The sequence below is a fragment of the Ochotona curzoniae genome, unplaced genomic scaffold (genome assembly GCF_017591425.1).
Source record: "Ochotona curzoniae isolate NIBS_2020 unplaced genomic scaffold, NIBS_Ocur_1.0 patch433, whole genome shotgun sequence".
Lineage (NCBI taxonomy): Eukaryota > Metazoa > Chordata > Mammalia > Lagomorpha > Ochotonidae > Ochotona > Ochotona curzoniae.
Window position 1 is genome coordinate 357,068 of NW_024467010.1, and position 17,033 is coordinate 374,100.

At 66.2% G+C, this 17,033-nt stretch overlaps 1 protein-coding gene across 2 annotated transcripts in view; it reads right to left on the reverse strand.

Moving 5' to 3' along the window:
• Positions 1-2: 2 nt before the first annotated feature.
• The window catches only part of LOC121167934 (polycystin-1-like), a 31,716-nt gene continuing 14,685 nt past the window's right edge, over positions 3-17,033 (reverse strand). Inside the window, exons 15-46 of one of the 2 annotated variants that reach the window (XM_040997664.1) lie at positions 13,193-16,815; positions 12,945-13,094; positions 11,616-11,759; positions 11,254-11,533; positions 10,964-11,177; positions 10,730-10,889; positions 10,436-10,588; positions 10,105-10,249; positions 9,375-9,995; positions 9,131-9,287; positions 8,781-9,033; positions 8,502-8,697; positions 7,760-7,930; positions 7,491-7,634; positions 7,195-7,405; positions 6,983-7,109; positions 5,948-6,064; positions 5,817-5,866; positions 5,478-5,662; positions 5,321-5,411; positions 4,941-4,966; positions 3,681-3,964; positions 3,416-3,610; positions 3,190-3,329; positions 2,991-3,103; positions 2,757-2,901; positions 2,545-2,670; positions 2,250-2,424; positions 1,840-2,130; positions 1,631-1,765; positions 1,084-1,392; positions 3-996 (exon numbers count right to left, since the gene is read on the reverse strand). In XM_040997664.1, coding sequence (XP_040853598.1) covers positions 604-996; positions 1,084-1,392; positions 1,631-1,765; positions 1,840-2,130; positions 2,250-2,424; positions 2,545-2,670; positions 2,757-2,901; positions 2,991-3,103; positions 3,190-3,329; positions 3,416-3,610; positions 3,681-3,964; positions 4,941-4,966; positions 5,321-5,411; positions 5,478-5,662; positions 5,817-5,866; positions 5,948-6,064; positions 6,983-7,109; positions 7,195-7,405; positions 7,491-7,634; positions 7,760-7,930; positions 8,502-8,697; positions 8,781-9,033; positions 9,131-9,287; positions 9,375-9,995; positions 10,105-10,249; positions 10,436-10,588; positions 10,730-10,889; positions 10,964-11,177; positions 11,254-11,533; positions 11,616-11,759; positions 12,945-13,094; positions 13,193-16,815 — 9,524 coding nt within the window. In that variant the 3' untranslated portion in view covers positions 3-603. Of the gene's footprint in view, positions 997-1,083; positions 1,393-1,630; positions 1,766-1,839; positions 2,131-2,249; positions 2,425-2,544; positions 2,671-2,756; positions 2,902-2,990; positions 3,104-3,189; positions 3,330-3,415; positions 3,611-3,680; positions 4,057-4,940; positions 4,967-5,320; positions 5,412-5,477; positions 5,663-5,816; positions 5,867-5,941; positions 6,065-6,982; positions 7,110-7,194; positions 7,406-7,490; positions 7,635-7,759; positions 7,931-8,501; positions 8,698-8,780; positions 9,034-9,130; positions 9,288-9,374; positions 9,996-10,104; positions 10,250-10,435; positions 10,589-10,729; positions 10,890-10,963; positions 11,178-11,253; positions 11,534-11,615; positions 11,760-12,944; positions 13,095-13,192; positions 16,816-17,033 lie in introns of both variants that reach the window. The other variant, XM_040997663.1, reaches the window with a different exon arrangement.

Consider the following 17,033-nt stretch of genomic DNA (forward strand, 5'->3'; position numbering starts at 1 on the left):
AGTCAGCTTCTTTATTTGACTTTGTCTGCTTGGGGCAGAGTGGGGGGAGGCAGCTGGGGCGCCCCCTCCCCCGCGGGGAGCCTGGCATTGCCTGAGGGCAGACACCCCTTCCCAGGCCTGGGAGCCAGCCCCAGGCACCAGAGACAAATAGGGACGTGGGGGACTCGGATCCAAGAGGTGGCGTGGCTTCCTGGCCCCCGCATGTGCGCCCGCGGGCTCCTCAGCCCTACTGGAAAGTTGTGACTTACAAAAATATGCACATCTCAACACCATATAAATTACGATAGAGGCAGTGGCTGGCAGCGGTGCCCTGCATGGGGCAGCGAAGGCAATAACTTAGGGGGAGGGAAGGAAAGCGGGCTGCCTGCCCCCGAGCCTGAGGCCGGCACAGGCCCGCTGTACCTGAGGACCTGGGGAATAAGTTAGCATCTCAGGGGGGGCACTCGCCCGTCCAGTACTGCTGTGGCCTCCGGCGGGCAGCGGGCAGGGGCCTGGCCGGCCACGCAGCCTCCTAAAGTGCGGCAGCTCGTGGGCAGACAGCGCCTGCCTGCCCAGCCCTCGCTGGGGCAGAAAGTAATACTGAGCGGTCCTGGTTCCCCAGGGCTAGGTGCTGCTGGGGTGTACTCTGTTCTTGCCCCGTGCAGAGGTCCTGGTGGGCCCTGGGGCTGCGTCCGTGCCAGCCTGGGCAGGCCTCGGGTCAGAGGCAGGCAGGAGACTCTGCAGCCGCCACTCGAGCTGGTAGACCTCCTCCGTGGCCTGGTTGAGCCGGTCGAACTGCGCAAGCAGGGCCTCGAACACCGCGTGCAGCCGGGAAGGCTCTGGCTCCCCGCGCGCACCTGGGTGCCCAGGGCCAGGGCCGTCCAGCTGACTGGAGGACGTGGAGGGGTGGGAGGCATCGGAACCGGCGCTGGGCAGGCGGGCATCTGACGCCTTGGAGCCCCGGGAAGAGCGGGAGGGCAGGGGCTCCATGCCCTCGAAGCGCACTTTGTGGCGGAACTGGGGGCGGCACAGGGGCTCCGTCACTCCGGCTGCGCTCCGGGTTCCCGGGGCGGGCCTTCTCCACCCCCACTGGGCCGTACCCACCTCCTTGGCCTTGCTGAAGCCCAGCCAGAGGCGCAGCCTTCGCAGCAGCAGCTCCACCATCTCGTGGTCCTGCGGCTCCCAGGCCGGCCGGTACAGCTCCCCACGCAGCCCGCGGTAGCGCCAGCGCAGCACCACGGCGCCCAGCCGCAGCGCGCCCCACAGCCGCAGGGCCCAGAGCCCCGCGCACAGCAGCGGGAACAGGGGCCAGGAGCCACCTGGGCACGGCGTGGGGACCCCGAGCCCGGCGCCCGGGCACAGCACCACCAGGGCCCCCGCCGCGCTCCGGAGGCTGTCTGCGGAGGAGACGAGCTGTGGGCCAGAGCAGGAGGGCCGGTGAGCGGGAGGGTCGGGGAGGTGGGCAGGGGGGCGGGGGGCGGTGGGCAGGGGGGCGGGGGGCGGTGGGCAGGGGGGCAGGGGGCGGTGGGCAGGGGGGCAGGAGGGCCGGTGAGCGGGAGGGTCGGGGAGGTGGGCAGGGGGGGAGGGGGCGGTGGGCAGGGGGGCAGGGGGCGGTGGACAGCGGCCCACGGCGGCAGCTCCCAGTACCCACCAGCACGGCCAGCTGCGTGTAGGCGGCGCCCAGCAGCAGCAGGCCCACGGCGGCCCCGGCCAGCTCGGGCAGGGCCCGGCGCAGCGTCTTGCCCAGGATGGACCACTGGCGCACGAAGCGCAGCTGCCGGGCGGCCTGCGGGCAGGGGGCGTCAGTGCTGCCCGGCCGCCCGGGCCCCCCGGCCCCCCAACCCCCGGCCCGGCGCTCACCTGGAGCAGCAGCAGGAAGAGCAGCGAGGCCGCCAGGCCGCGGGCAGCGGCGCCCAGCTGGGCCACCTGCTCGAAGCTGGTGAAGCGGCGCGGGCGGCCCCGCACCAGCAGCGCCCACTGGCGGTCCGCGGCGCCCAGCTGGGCCAGGCGCACCAGGGCGGCGGCCGCCGTCAGCGCCACCAGCAGCCACCTCGCCCAGGGCCCCGGCCGCGCCGCCCGCGCGCGTCCCTCCCTGCGCCACGCGTGGACCTCGGCCACGGAGAAGTAGAGCGCGAACAGCAGCAGGCACACCTGGGGGCGGGGCTCGTGAGGGCGGGGCCCGCGAGGGGCGGGGCCACGGGCAGGATCAGGGGCGGGTGGGCGGGGCCCCGGGCGGGTGGGCGGGGCCCGGGCGGGCGGGCGGGGCCTACCGAGGTGAGCAGCGGCAGCGACAGCCCCCCGCTGAGCCTGCGCAGCGCGAAGGGGCGGACACTGAGCGCGGCCAGGGCGCGGCCGGCGGCGGGGAACTCGAGGCGCAGGGTGACGGCGGCGTGCAGCCCCACGGCCGGGCTGTAGCGCGTGAGCTCCACGAACACGGCGCGGCTCCTGCACGGGGCGGGGGACGGGAGCGTCGGGGACGGGAGCGTCGGGGACGGGAGCGTCGGGGACGGGCGGGAGCCGGGCAGTCATGGCACGGGGGTCGTGGGGCCCGGGGGCGGGGGGCACCTGTCGTCCAGCCAGTTGTGCCGCCGCAGGAAGCGCAGACGCGCGCGGCTCTCCTCCAGGCTCAGGCCCAGCTCCTGCACGTAGCCCCCGCTGTCGTACACGGCGCAGTGGCCCCAGGACCAGGTGCTGGGAGGGGAGAGGGGCCGCGTGGAGCCGGGCCGCACGCCAGGGGCTCCCCCAGCGCGCCTCCCCCGGCCTGGCGCCCCGCTCACCCCGGCAGGTCAGGCGCCGAGTAGGCCCACGGGGCAGAGCCGTTGCGGGCCTCGCGGCCCCAGCCGACGCTGTAGTCGCCGGTGCTGAAGCTGCCCGAGGCCGAGCAGGCGCGCGGTCCTGCGCCGGGCACCTCCGGGCACAGCCCTGCAAGGCAGGCCCGGGCTGGGTCACCGCCCGCCTCGCCCGGGGCCACCCCGGCCCCCACAACCCAAGGCCCGCAGCGCCCCGCTCACCTTCCCGCAGCCGCACCTGCCGCAGGCGCGGGGGCCCCAGCTCCGGGCCGGACTGGTTCCCGTGCACCGAGGGGAGCAGCACGCGGGACATCCACGGCCAGAACTCCTCAGACCTGCCGGGCCACGCGGTCAGACGCAGGCGCGGCCCGAGCCCATCGCCCTCCCGCGGGCCGCGCCTGGCTGGCCGGGGTGCGCGCACCGGGTGATGGCCAGGAAGGCCCTGCTGGCCAGCTCCTGCTTGAGGGCGCTCTGCAGGCGGTAGGCGTGGCCGTGCGAGGAGGCGTCCCCGTAGTTGGCCAGCAGCGTCACCAGCAGGAAAAGCAGGTACACCAGGAAGCTCTGGGGGACAGGGGTGCCCCGGGGTCAGCTCGGCCCCAGCCCTGGCAGGAGCGGGCGCCCCAAGGCCAGGGCACCGCAGGGCTCACCTTCAGCATGCCGTGCAGCCTCTTGACCTTGCGGGCCTCCTCCTTGGCCAGGAAAAGCGCAAAGCCATGGGGCGGGCGCACACGGGGCACGCGCTCGCCCACGGGCGTCACAGCCGGGCTTCCCACCAGGCTGTCATCCTCGTCGGGGTGCAGGCGCTTGGCCAGCAGTGAGAAGTACAGGGCTTCCAACAGGACCTGTGGTGGGGCAGGTAGCATGGGTGGGACTGGCCGCCCACCACCGGGAGCCCCCCGGGGAGCCACGCACCTTCAGGGGCTCCCAGCCCAGGAACGAGACCACGAAGCTGCAGCTACTCGACAGGAGCCACGAGACGCTCACGCTGGGGGGGAAACTGGTGCCGACCCACCCGGAGACCCCTACAGCCACGGCCACCAGGAACAGGCTGAGCCCGTGGGCCAGGGGGGCACACCAGGCCGGCAGCAGGCACTTCCGCGGCCCCTCCGCCGGGCCTGGAGACAGAGAAAGCTGTGATTGGCAGGTGAGGCCTGGGGAGGGAAGGGGGAGGGACGTCCCAGCACCCCCAAGCGCACCTGCCCTGCACAGGAGAGCCGCAGGGGCCGCTGGGGGTGCCTTGTCCAGCCTCTGCAGTGCCAGCACCTCCGTCTCCCTGGGGGCTCTGGACCTGAGGGGAACAGGAGCTCGGTGTCCTCCTGGGGACCTGCACTGAGGACTTGGGGTGCTGCCACCATGGTCTAGCGGGTACAGTGCTCACACCACTGCGCATGGCAGCCACCTCCAGACTGCTCTTCACACACGCCCACCACAGCTGGGGTCCCACCTTGCCACACGGAGGCCAGCGCTGACCTGCACACGGGACAGTGCAGATTCTCTGTGCCACCACTAAATGCCAGCATGCCTGGACAGGCGGGCATGGGGGCAGGGATGGCTCTGAGCCCTGAGCACACGCTGCCGGGGGCTGCGCTGGGCTGCGGGCTCTGGCCGCCGGGGAGCAAGTGTGTGGAGGCAGCGGCAGGAGAGCAGGCACCACACACTCACGTGATGCAGACTCGCTTTCCTCTGGGGTGAGGGAGAGAGGGCACCCGGGAGCAGGACTGCTGACCCACACCCAGCGGCCACTCTGCCCTCGCTGGAGCCGAGGAACAGCTGCTGGGAGGCGCTGGTGCTCAGCCAAGCACAAGCACGGGCCGCCGTCCGGGAAGGACGCCCTTGCAGAAGGGACGCAGACGGGTGGACAGCAGAGGCAGCCGCAGGACAGCCTCAGGGCAGAGCCACTGGGCCCCCAGCCAGCCTTCTGCACGGGCGCCATGGCCAGACGAGGGGACAAGGACGAAGTGTCATCACCAAGGGCCCTGTGGCTTCCGTCTGGCTCTTGAAGCACTAGCCGTGGCCCTGCACCTGCTGTCCTGGCACAGGCACCAGGCCCAGGGGGAGAGGTGAGCTCTGCACCTGGGAGGGAGGGGTGAAGTCTGCTGACTCAGACAGGTTCAAATAAGGCCGAAGGAGCCCGTGTGGTAGGCCTGAGGTGCCAGCATCCCATGTGGACGCTGGTTTGAGTGCCAGCTGCTCCACTTCTGATCCAACTGCCTGCCAATGGCCTGAGACAGCCGTGGAGGACGGACCAAGCCCTTGGGTCCCGGCCGGCCTGACGGGGACCAGGATGGAACTCCTGGCTTTAGCCGGGCCCAGCCCTGGCCTTTATGGTCAGACACAAGATCTCTGTCTCCACCCCTTGCTCTAACTGTGCCTTGTTTCAATAAATCCGTTTGAAAAGAGTAACTATGTTAAAACAGTTGCTAAATTGGAAAACAGCCAAGAAATGGGAAAATTCCTAAAACTGCAACAGTTTATTACAACAGCTTAAAAAGCTCATGGTGGGGTCACTGCTGAGGGAAATGAGGCCTGGTCCCCAGGATCTGTGCACTTACAAGCCGGTCAGCAGGTCCGTTTCCATCTCTGGGTCCTGGGAGGTCAGGCCACTTGCCCCGTCAGCCAGGACCTGCCGGATCAGGTCTTCATCTGCAGGAAGAGGCCATGTGAGGGCGGGCCCAGCGTGGGAGCTGCCCCTCCCCCTCCCCAACTCACCTAGTGCTGACAGGTACTTGGCCGGGGAGCAGGGGCTGGCCAGGGACAGGCTGTCCTCCTCTGCGCCCAGCAGCCGGCCCATGCGGACCCTTGCCAGCCGCTGCAGGGTGCTGCCCACGATGGACGGGTCGCTGAGCAGGTCTGGCCAGCTGAATGTCCCCTCGCTGGATGGCCAGCAGGCCAGGCTGTGGGTAACAGGGCTCAGCAAGGGGAGCTGGGGGATAAGACTGAACACGCACACGGCCAGCACACACACACGCAGAGGACACGCAGGAGCTGGGAACTGACACCCTGGGGAGCAGCTGCCTACCCCAAGGCTCAGTTCTCCAGGGGACCCACCTATTGGAATCTTCCAGAAATGAGTCACTTTTTGTGTGCCCAGCAAAGGCCTGTGGGAAGGCAGAGCACATCACCGTGAGGCCAGCCCCACAAGGCAGGCCCATCCTCCCACCCCGGGCCTAAACCTTCACCTCCGCCCGGAGTCCTGCCAGGCCGAGGAAGGCGCTGTCCAGCACAGATGAGTCCAGGCAGCTGTCCCCGTCCAGCTCCGGCGGGCCTGGTGGGGCATGGCCCAGGCCCCTAGCTACCTGCAGGGCGAGCGCAAGAGCTAGGCGGGGCAGCTGTAGGCCCTGCTCAGGAGATAGGGTCCAGACCGGTGCTCTGGACAGCTTTTCTATCTACACGGTCCTTTCCGCATGTCCTGACAGCGTGAGAGCCTGCTAGTGCAACTAAAGAAAGCAGTTTCGAGGTAACTCGGGAGGCGGCTGGGGCACAGGCGGCATGCTGTCCCGAGCCTGGCCGGCCTGCCCGCCGCGGCCCCGGGCAGAGCTCCCAGCTTCAGTGAACCAGCGGGTAGGACACGACTCTCCTTTCTGTCATTCTGCTTTTCAAATAAATAAATTGCTTTACAATTAAACTTTTTTTTCCCTTTTCCTCTATTTACTATAACTTTTTATACTGGGGAGATAAGCCGCTCGGCTGGAGGCAATGGGTGTGCTGATGCGACAAGGGGGAGCGCAGATGGAGGGCAGCAGAGAACCCTGTACAAGAATATGTCTTCACGCACGTACATTGGGAAAAATACACCAAGAAAAGAAATGAATGCTGACAAGAAACGAACGTTTAAAAAACTAGCTTAAGCTTGCTTTGGCAGCAAACACACTAAAAGAAATAATTAGCTCGAGGCCGGCATTGTGGTCTAGCAAAGTTCAACCCCTCAAATGGGCACCGGTTCCTGTCCCGGCAGCCCCGCGTCCCATCCAGCTCCCTGCCTGTGGCCCGGGAAAGCAGTCGAGCACGGCCCAGAGCCTTGGGACCGTGTGGGAGACCCGGAAGAGGCTGCTGGCTCTGGGCCGGCCCAGCCCTGGCTGCCGGTAACCTGGATCTGAACCAGCACATGAAGATCTCTCCCGCTCCCCTCTGCGCTGCAACTCTTTCCAACAAAGGAGCACACTTCTTTCCACTTCACGCTCCCTGGTCCAGCCGTCCCAGCTCTCCAGGCCTACCTTGCTTTGGGACATGCGGAAGAGGAACAGGACAAGCAAGTAGACGGGGTACACGATGACGCTGGACACCAGGCCCACGGCGGCCGTGCCGAGGCTCAGTGGGACCACCCTGGACACAGGCCCCGTGCTGCACAGTAGCATAAGAGACCAGGGCCAGTGTAGGTCGCCAGGGGCCGGACAGAGGCAGGCCTCCCCGCGCCCCACGCACGCACCTGTAGGTGGCGTCTCCCACGATCCCATACCACACGGCGTTCGCGCCCAGGAACAGGCAGAGCAGCAGCACGCAGCAGGTGGCTCTCTGCACGCGGGTGAAGCGGCTGCGGGGCCGACGATCCCACACAGACAGCCAGATGTGTTTGTCAAAGAAGCCACGCTGCAGCTCGGCCACCAGGAGGCGTCGGAACTGCCACAAGGCGGTGTCGCCTGGGCCAGTGAGAGCGAGGGCCAGCTGCAGGAAGGGCCAGAGCGGCCACCCGCCCCAGCCCTGGGATGCCAGGAAGCCCCTTACTTGCCGCCAGCACCTCCTTCTCCACCAGGCCGCCGTTGGCCTCTGTGTCCACTGAGAGCCAGGCATTGACCGGGAAGAAGGTGCTGCGTGCGCTCTGCAGGTCCCGGACGATCACGTGCTGCAGGAACCAGGCTGGGCTGAGCCCTGCGGGGATGCGGGGGGAGGTGAGGGTAGCAGCGAGGGGGGGGGGGAGGGCAGGGCGGGGGAGGGCAGGGGGGAGGGCAGGGCAGGGCGGGGCGGGGCAGGGCGGGGCGGGGCGCAGGTGGCACCTTTGTTGTCATGCCACACGCGGATTTTCCACACGCTGCCCAGGCTGTGTGGGGTGGCAATCTGGAAGATGTCGAGGCTGTTGCGGTGGAAGGCCCTGTGCCCGTGCAGGTGCCGGTGGCCGCTGCGGCTGTCTGCCCCATACAGCATGATGCCCACGTGTGCTGTGGTGCCTGCGGATGGTGGGGGGGCAGGAGCCTGCGTGGGCGGCCACCCCGCTTGGGGCCCAGGCTGCCTTTCTGTCACATGAGTGCTAAACCAAGCATGACCCCAGCATCCAAGGACTCCAGGCCCAACAGCCAGGGCGCACCAACTGCAGGGCCTGCCCTCAGACCCCAGGCCGCTTGGTCTGGTCCCTGACTCTGACGTAGTGGGTGAAACCTCCACCAGCAGTGCAGGCATCCCATATGGGTGCTGGTTCGAATCCCAGCTGCTTCACTCCCCATCCAGCTCCCTGCTAATGTGCCGGTACAGCAGGATGGCCCAAGTGCTTGGGGACCTACATCCACGTGGAAAACCCAGAAACCTGACCCACCCAAACCCACTGCTTCCTGGGCTGAGCGTCAGCAGGCAGCTGGACACACACTGTTAGCACTCAGTGCATCTCCCTTGGAGCCGTCACACGGACACTTAGGCAGAGCTGGTGCTGGCCTGTGAGCCCCAGGCAGTGAGGCCCCTTCTGGCCTGGCATCAGCAACTCAGGGAGGCTGGCCCTGCGTGGGGTGGCCAGGAGCCTGCACTCACCCGAGCCCCTGCCCCAGCCGGTCTTGACCAGAATCTCATACTTGAAGCGGCCCCTTTTCCCGCAGAATGGGATGACCCGGATGTGGCGCAGGTCTAGCTGGTCCAGCTTGCGCAGGATCACGGCCATGACCGCATAGCCCCCCAGGCACACAGCACAGGTCAGCAAGATGACATAGTTCATGCCTGCAGCCGGCTCCTGAGCAGACAGGGCCGTCATGTCCACATCGCCCATCCGTGGATAGAACCCAGCCTGTGCCCTCACCCGCCACCTGTACTCACGGGGAGGACGAAGTGGACACGGCTGGGGGGCACAAAGAGGCTGGCACCGAAGGCAGTGAGGTGGCGTGTGAGACACACGGCCTGGCTGGGCGAGGTCTCCTCCAGGGGCACGAGCCCCTCCGTCTTCCACATCATGTCCTCCTCACTGAAGTACTGGCACAGGGCCGTGTAGAGGCCCACGGACACCTCAAGCGCCGACCAGCGGAAGTGGCTTGTCAGGTTCAGGTAGTAACTGCCAGTGGGTGCTCGGGTTCTAGGAATGAGGAATGCAGCAGCAAGACCCTTCAGCACGACCCGGCTTCAGACCCCAATCCCACCTTCCAGCAGTCACCACGTGGGGAGGGGCTCACCCTGGGGCGATGAAGAAGGTGTAGGGCCTGTGGTCGGTGCCCGTGAGCAGCTCCGGGCTGATCCTCCTGCTGGCCGAGCAGTTGTGCTCATTGGGCTGGGGCTCCGAGTGCAGGTACACAGCCAGGTATGGCTCAGGCTCCTCGGACAGGTAGTGCCCTGGAGGGCAGGTGCAGCGTCAGACCCTGCCCGCCCACCCCCAGGAAACAGGCAGGAAACTGCGGGGGCTTGCCTCGTAGCACCCACCATTCACCAGCGTGTACGTGAGCCGCAGGTGCAGCCCTGCCGCAGGGTTACTGCTGTCCAGGGCCACGACGGCGCTGACCGAGGCCTGGGGCTGAATGATGGCAGAGCCCGCAGATGCCTGGGGCCCCCAGGAGGCCTGGTCCGAGTTGTTGGGCACCTTCACAGTGATGGCGCGTTCCGAGGCCAGACGCTCAATGGGGATGTGGGTGCCAGCCTGCGTCTGGAAGGCCATGGACGCCACCTTGGTGGAGACTGTGTAGTTGCTGATGTAGCCGAAGGGGAAGGGATTGGAGTCCACGAGCAGCATGAGTTGCACCACGTCGCTGAGTGGCGCCAGGGCCCCACTGAAGGCCTCGGGGATGGAGAAATGGCAGCCGGGCCCAGAGGCGTTGCCATAGCACAGCAGGCTCAATGGGTCCGAGCGCTTGCCCTGGGCCACAATCTCCTCACCAGCCAGAGTCAGAGGTTCTTCATTGAGCACACGGGAACGCATAAGGATGCACATGAGGGCGGAAGACAGGTTGTAGGCCCTGGAGGCCACCATCAGGGCAGGTGGCTCTGTGCCGGGCTCTGTCAGCTGGGTGCCCTGCAGGTCCAGGCCAGCCAGGTGGATGAGATCCCCTGCAATGGGCAGGAGGTCAGGGGAGTGACCCGGGGCCGGGAGGGGCGTGGCCCGGGGCCGGGGCGGGAGGGGCCCGGGTGTGGAGGGCGGGGCCACAGCATCCTGCACCTGTGATGTTGAGGATGCTGTCCGCGATGCCCGTGGGCGTCACAGTGCCCTCGGTGGTCTCGGCCTGCAGGATGCGCATCATGCCTTCCAGCTTGTGCAGTGTCTTCTTCAGGCAGGAGCGACACACCAGTTCCCTGCTGGACACCTGCAGGGAACCACGCGCATGGGGCCCAGGCTGCACAGCAGCAGCCAGTCACAGCAGGTGCACTGGCCTCACACTGGACCGCAGCACAAGAGAAGCCTAGGCGACGGGATGCAGCACACAGAACTGAAAGAAGCCCCTGCACTTGGAGGCCCGGCCCCCAGCAGAGGACGTCCAGGGACCCCCTACCGTGCACTGGGCCAGTGCGGCTGCAATCTGCTGGATGTCGTCCACCGTGTTGACCCGCAGGGACACCAGGGTCTCTGTTATGTTCTTGCGTATCTGGGCCCGCAGCTGCTGCTCCCGCTCCGCCTCTGTGGCCACGTCCAGCACCTGCTCATACTGGTGGGGCAGCGGGCACAGCAGTGCTGTCAGCGGCCAGGCAAGGAACCCCCTGCAGCACCAGCGGGCCAGCGGCAGGGGCATGGAAGGGACGGCGGAAGGGCTCAAGGCCACGGTGTCCACCAAGGCGCTCACACTGACCTCGTTCAGCACAGTGACCAGGGCCAGTGAGTATTCGATAACGTGCTGGGGGTCAGCCTGACGCAGCAGGCCAGGGAGCACGCTGGCTGTGAGGCCATGCAGCCAGGCCGTGAGGCTGGGGGAGCTGCCATTGGGCTCGGGCAGGGCGATGACCAGAGACCTGTGTGACGGCAGGGGACATGAGCAGGCAGGGGCCTCTGTCCTCCCTCCCCTGCTCCTGCATACCCTACTCACCGGTTGAGGGCGACCACGGCAGCCCCCAGCTGGTCCTGCACCACCACAGCCAGGCCCACCTGGAAGTGCGGCCGGAAGCCGGGTGGGAGCACAGCAGAGTAGGCTGCAAGGCTGCCTTTATAGATGCAGAACTCCTCGCAGTGGCCCTGGCGACAGCGGCGCAGCAGCAACGCGTACACCAGGGGCGCCCCCGCATCCTCCGCGTCCCACCACCCTGTGGACAGCAGTCGGGGGGCCGCGTTAGACCTCATCCTCCAGCCCCTCACCCGCATCTCCTGGTTCACACGTACCTGTACACTCGAATTGCACCTTGGTGGTGAGGGCACGCACGGCAGCCAGCGGGAAGAGGCGGCAAGCGCCCCCCAGTGGCGGCCGGTTTGGGGCCAGCCGGATGGAAGCGCAGCCTTCCTCCTCACCGGAGCGTCCCAGCACCGTGAGCGTGAACGTGTAGCCCTGGCCGTCCTGCAGCACGCCGCGCCGTACCACCAGCCGCATGCCCGCGTTGCCGGTGGACGTGGTTGTCTTGTCCAGCACCAGCGTCTTGTTGCTGAAGGTGCGTGCAGCCCAGCGCTGCGGGGACACCCGGAGGTGTGAGGAGGCAGGGACATGGCAGGGGAGGCCCCGGCTCCCCACCGGCCTGCCCACCACTCACCCCTCGTTTGGAGCCGCGGCTGCAGTTGTGACAACGGCCCTCCAGGTACACGTGGGAGCTGCGGCTCACTCCGTACACCGCCTGTGCCTTGCAGGACACACACTCCAAGGACACGATGGGCAGTCGGCCACTGCGGATCAGCACCTGGGCAGGGGTGGGGTCACAGGTCAGGCCCTGGCACTGCCTCCTGCATGGACTGCTCCCTTTCCAGGGAAGCCTTCTGTCCTTGGTCCAGCAGCTCCTACCCCACTCAGACTCCACACAAGACCCCATCTCGAGTGCCCACAGCTGGGCAGAGACCGAGCTGACCCTGCTCCAACTGCCCTCTCTGGTCAGGCCTGCCCAGGCAAGCCAGTGGAGAAAGGCGTGGTCCAGCACCAGGGACAGGTGAATGTGGCTGCCAGGGACCTGGGACCGCAGCCCGCTGTTCCCAACCTCCCTGGCTGACCACGCAGGAGAGCAGGGTGAGGAGACTGGCCTGTCCCAAGTGGGAACCAGGGTCCACTGCGAGAACAGCCTTAGGGTGGAAAGGGACTCTGCTTCCTGTCAGGACATGGCTTGCTTTTACCAACCTCTCCTAACACCTAAAGTCCTCCCCTTGAACGTGCTGGGATCCCATATGGGCACCGGTTCTAATCCCGGCAGCTCCACTTCCCATCCAGCAGTCGAGGATGGCCCAAAGCCTTGGGACCTGCAACCGCTTGGGAGACCCAGAAGAGGCTCCTGGCTCCTGACTTTGGACTGATGCAGCTCTGGCCTTGTGGCCGCTTGGGGAGTGAGTTGGCACACGGAAGGTCTTCCTCTCCTTCCCTCTGCAAATCTGACTTTCCAGCAGAAATAATTTTTTTAAGAACTCCATATACAGCTATGCTCTGATACGAAAAGAAGCCATGGTCACGATGGGTGTCATGAAATGGAACTCACATCAAACCAACACCAAGAGGTTGGCAGCTAATTCCCTGACTGCAGCACTGGCGCCCCATACAGGCGCCGGTTCTAGTCCCGGCTGCTCCACTTCCCATCCAGCTCCCTGTTTATGGCCTGGGAAAACAGAGATAGAGGGCCCAAAAGCCTTGGGACCCTGCACTTGGAGGAAACTCCTGGCTCCTGGGTTCAGATCGGCTCAGCTCCAGCCATTTGTGGCTATTTGGAAAGTGAACCAACAGACGGAAGATCTCTCTCTCCTTCTGACTTCAAAATAAATCAAGAATTTTAAAATGTTATGTGAATGAACACAAATCCCCAAGAAGCACTAAAACATGGGAACTTAGAGCGAAGGCAGACAGCGGTAATGCCGGCACCAGCTGGCGGACACAAGGCAGCACCAACCGTCTGACTGGCGACCTCCTCCTTCCGGCCTGCCTTCCACACGGTGAGGTTGAAGGTGTACTCCACACCGGCTTCCAGGCGCTCCCGGGGGATGGTGACCACGCTGCTCCCTCGGGGCCCGAAGTTCAGGGTGCACACGCCAGCCTCGGTCTGCAGACAGTGAGGAGAGGGGTCAGAGCCTGGCCAGGGGGACAGACACCTCCTGCCCACACTGGAACTAAACCCACTCGGGTCAGTCCCACGCTCACCTGCGTGGAGGCCACGCAGGCCCAGTGGCAGCTCAGAGGTGTCTGCTCTCCATCCTCCAGGTTCGGGTCATACGACTCACTGCCGTCCAGCACCAGGTCCTGGGTGTCCGACCATACCCGATAGGAGCCCCCCTCAATGATGGGCACCAGGCGCTCGGCAGCCACAGTCACATTGGCCTGGATGCTGCGTGCCAATGGCGTATCTCCAAATGACACCACAAACACAAAACAGTAGTGGCCGACAGGCAGGGCCAGTCGAGGCACCACCAGCTGGGGCCGGCTCACGTCCACACCGGGCAGGGTCACACGAGCCGAGTGGGCCAGCCGCTGGCAGCTGGCAGTGCGGTACACCTCCCAGCGGTACTCCGTCTGGTAGACGACGCAGTTACGCAGGTCGACGTGGGCTTCGAGGTAGTTGCGCTGCGAGCGTCTCATGGTGACCTGCAGCGGCAGGGCCACGTCCACCGCAGGCTCCTCGCAGGCCAGCACCTGGACGCTCACTGTGGCCTGCGCCACGAAGAAGCTCACCAGGTTGGAGGCATTCACCTGCACGCGGTAGTCCCCGGGCTGCAGGTAGGAGTGGTCAGCCCAGGGTTCCCTTGTGACCTGCACTGGAGCCCCATCCCCAAAGTCCCAGCGGTAGGCCACCCGTCGTGGGCTGGGACTTGTGGCAGCCTCAAAGTGAGCCGAGCGGTTGGTGAAGCAGCGGCCCCTGCGCAGCTCCACGTACTGGATGACGTCTTGTACCTCCAGGGCCAGCGTCAGGTTCACACCGCCCAGCGCGTTGAAGGCTCGCACATGGATCTCCAGGAGCCCCGCCGCCACGGGGGTGTAGGTGACGTCCCGGCCCGACAGGATGACCAGCGAGTCACCCTGCACCTTCTGCAGGGAGAAGTACCAAGCATAGGCGACACGGGAGCCCTGGTGCACACGTGCTGTGAAGTTCTGCTCAGTGCCCGTGGGGATGCCTGGCTCACAGCAGTGGGGCACCTGCAGCCCCACCACGGGCTCCAGCACAGAGACGCGCACCTGGGCCTGCGCCCGGCTCACATGGTTATCGGCCTGGACGCTTACCAAGTGCTCTCCGACCCAGGAAAAGCTGCGGGAAAAATAGGGCCCGGGAAGTACCTCGGGACCAGCGCCATCAACCAGCAGGCGGAAGGTGACGGCCGAGCCGGCAGCCAGCAGGATCTGGAAGTGGACAGGCTGCCTGGGCGCCGCCACCTCGCTGCTGGCCCACAGCACCAGGCCCACGATGGACTCTTCCACCGTGAGGTTGTGCATGGCTACAAGCCAGCTGACTGCGTTGGAGGCATTGAGCTTGATGGAGAAGGTGCTGGCCGTAGGGAAGCCCACGGCAACATGTTGGCCATACCTGCTGCCGCCAGGCACGTCCCAGCACCAGGTCACGTTGGTGCCTGCAGCCAGCTGCCCCGAGAAGGGCACGGTGGAACCAGCTGCCACAAAACTGCTGTCCAGGTCGCCAGCCTTGATCGTGAGACCTCTCACAGGCACCTGCACGGCCACCTCGACAGTGGCATTGGCCGTGCCTAGCTGATTCCATGCTGTGACCGTGACCCGGTACAGGCCGGATGTGGGAAAGGTGTGTGTGGTAGAGGGCTCAGGGGTCTCCCAGCTCAGTTCTTCACCCAAGGACCAGGAGTAAGTGACGCCACTGCCGCCGGCCAGCTCAGCGCGGAGGGTGACACTCGTGTTGACGGCAGCCGGGCTTGGGGAGGCGGCCACGGTGAGCCAGCCCACAGGCTCCACAAAGTCCACCGTGCGGTCGGCCAGGGCACTGCCCAGCATGTTGGTGGCCCGCAGCAGGATGTGGTAGGTGCCAGCCTGGAGCGCAGTTAGTGCAAAGCCCTTCCCACTGCCGGTGAGGGGCAGGCCACCCTCGCGCTGGGCAGTCCAGCTGTAGGAGATGTTGGTGCCCTCCCTGACGGCAGCCTGCAACTGCAGCGTGTGGTTGGTGGGGAAGCAGCAGGCGTCACCTCCGCCCAGCACCTGCAGCCCTTCGATGAGCTCCTGGACATAGATGAAGACGCTGTCCTGGGCGGCGCCCGCCTCGTTCTCTGCCGTGACGGTGATGGTGAAGGTGCCGACGGAGCGGAAGGTGTAGGAGATGGCGGGGCCCCCGGGGATGGGCGTGCAGCGGTCGCACAGCACCCACGAATAGCGCGCGTCGCTCCCGGCCTCCAGGGTGGTGCTGAAACTCACGCTGCCGTTCAGGGGCACCACCGTGCGGCTGGCATTTACACGCAGCCCCCGCACACGCTGCTTGACCGTGACGTTCAGCTGGGACTCGCTGCGGCTCACCTCGTTCCAGCCGGCCACCTTGACGGTGAAGTCGCCAGTGCTGTTGTAGCTGTGCACGACCTCAGGGCCCTGGAGCCAGGCCCCGTCCCCCAGCTCCCACCGGTAGGAAGCAGGGCGCCCGCGGCCTACGGCAGCCAACAGGTAGGGCTTCTGCAGCTCCAGCACACGAGAGCTGTTGACCCTTATGCCCGTGACCACCACGGGCTCCTGCACCTCCACCAGAGCCGAGTCATTGGCAGCAGACACGTTGTTGGACACGCACACAGTCACCAGGAAGGAGCCGGGCTCCCGAAAGGTGAATGCTGCCTCAGGGCCCCCAGCGCGGGCGGGGCCGGCATCCTGAGCGCCCGAGTCCCAGGTGTAGCGGTAGGGGAACGAGGGCCAGACGTGAGCCACCAGGCGGGCCTCGTCCCCAAGCCGCACGAACTGCTGCTGGGGCTGCAGGGTGACATTGCCCAGCTCGGGCTCCACACACACGCTCGTGAAGTAGTGTGCCTTGTTCACACGGCTCGACAGGACCAGCACCAGGGGAAACGTGCCGCTCCGCGTGAAGTTGTGGGTCACTGTGGGGCGCCCCCAGACGCTCGTGTTTGAGGAACCGTCCCCAAAGGTCCAGTCGAACAGGTAGTGGGCAGGGTCACCAGTGACGTGTGCCATGAGTTGTACGCCAGGCTGCGTGGGAATGCAGCCAGAAGGTTCAATGCGCAGCACCTCCAGGACAAAGACCTGCACGCGCACACTCCGGGCCAGGGAGCCGGCAGGGCTGGCCGCGCGCACGCTCACGGTGTAGTTCTGAGCCCGCAGGTACACGTGCTGCACCTTGGCCTCGGGGCCAGAGAACACCGTGCCGTCCCCCATGTCAAATGTCCAGGTGATGTTGTCGCCCGCCTCCAGGGTGGCATTCACCAGCACGGGGGCACCCTGCTCCACCGTGGGGCTGACCAGCACACTCAAGCCCCGGAGCTCGTCCAGGATGAGCAGGTCGGCGTGGGCTGCCACACTGCTTACCGTGTTGTTGAGCTCCAGGCGAACGCTGTAGCTGCCCCCATGGGCATAGGTGTGGCTGACTGCTGGCTGGCTCTGTGTCAGGATAGGGGAGCCGTCCCCCAAATCCCAGGTGTACAGGATGCCCCCAGGCGAGGGCAGCGGGCAAGGCAGGAAGGTGACGAGCCGGCCAGCCACCAAGACACTGCTGCTCATGCACAACGCCACTGAGGGCAGGGCGCTGCGCACACTCACGGGGACGCGATGTGTCAGGTTCTCGAAGGTGTTGGACACGAGGACCGTCAGGTTGTACTCACCTGTGCGGGGATAAGCCCTGCCTAGCACCCGGTGCTGAGGGGAGCATGGCCTACCTGGGAAACAGGCCCAGCCCACTAGGTCCCCAGGCTGCTGTCGGACAGCCAAGGCCAACCTCGCAGTTAGGGAAGTCAAGTAAGGCCACGGACAGGCCAGCAAAAGGCATAACCTGTGGCTTGGGGTGAGGACAGGGCCCCACAGGGCTTCTGCAGCTCTGACC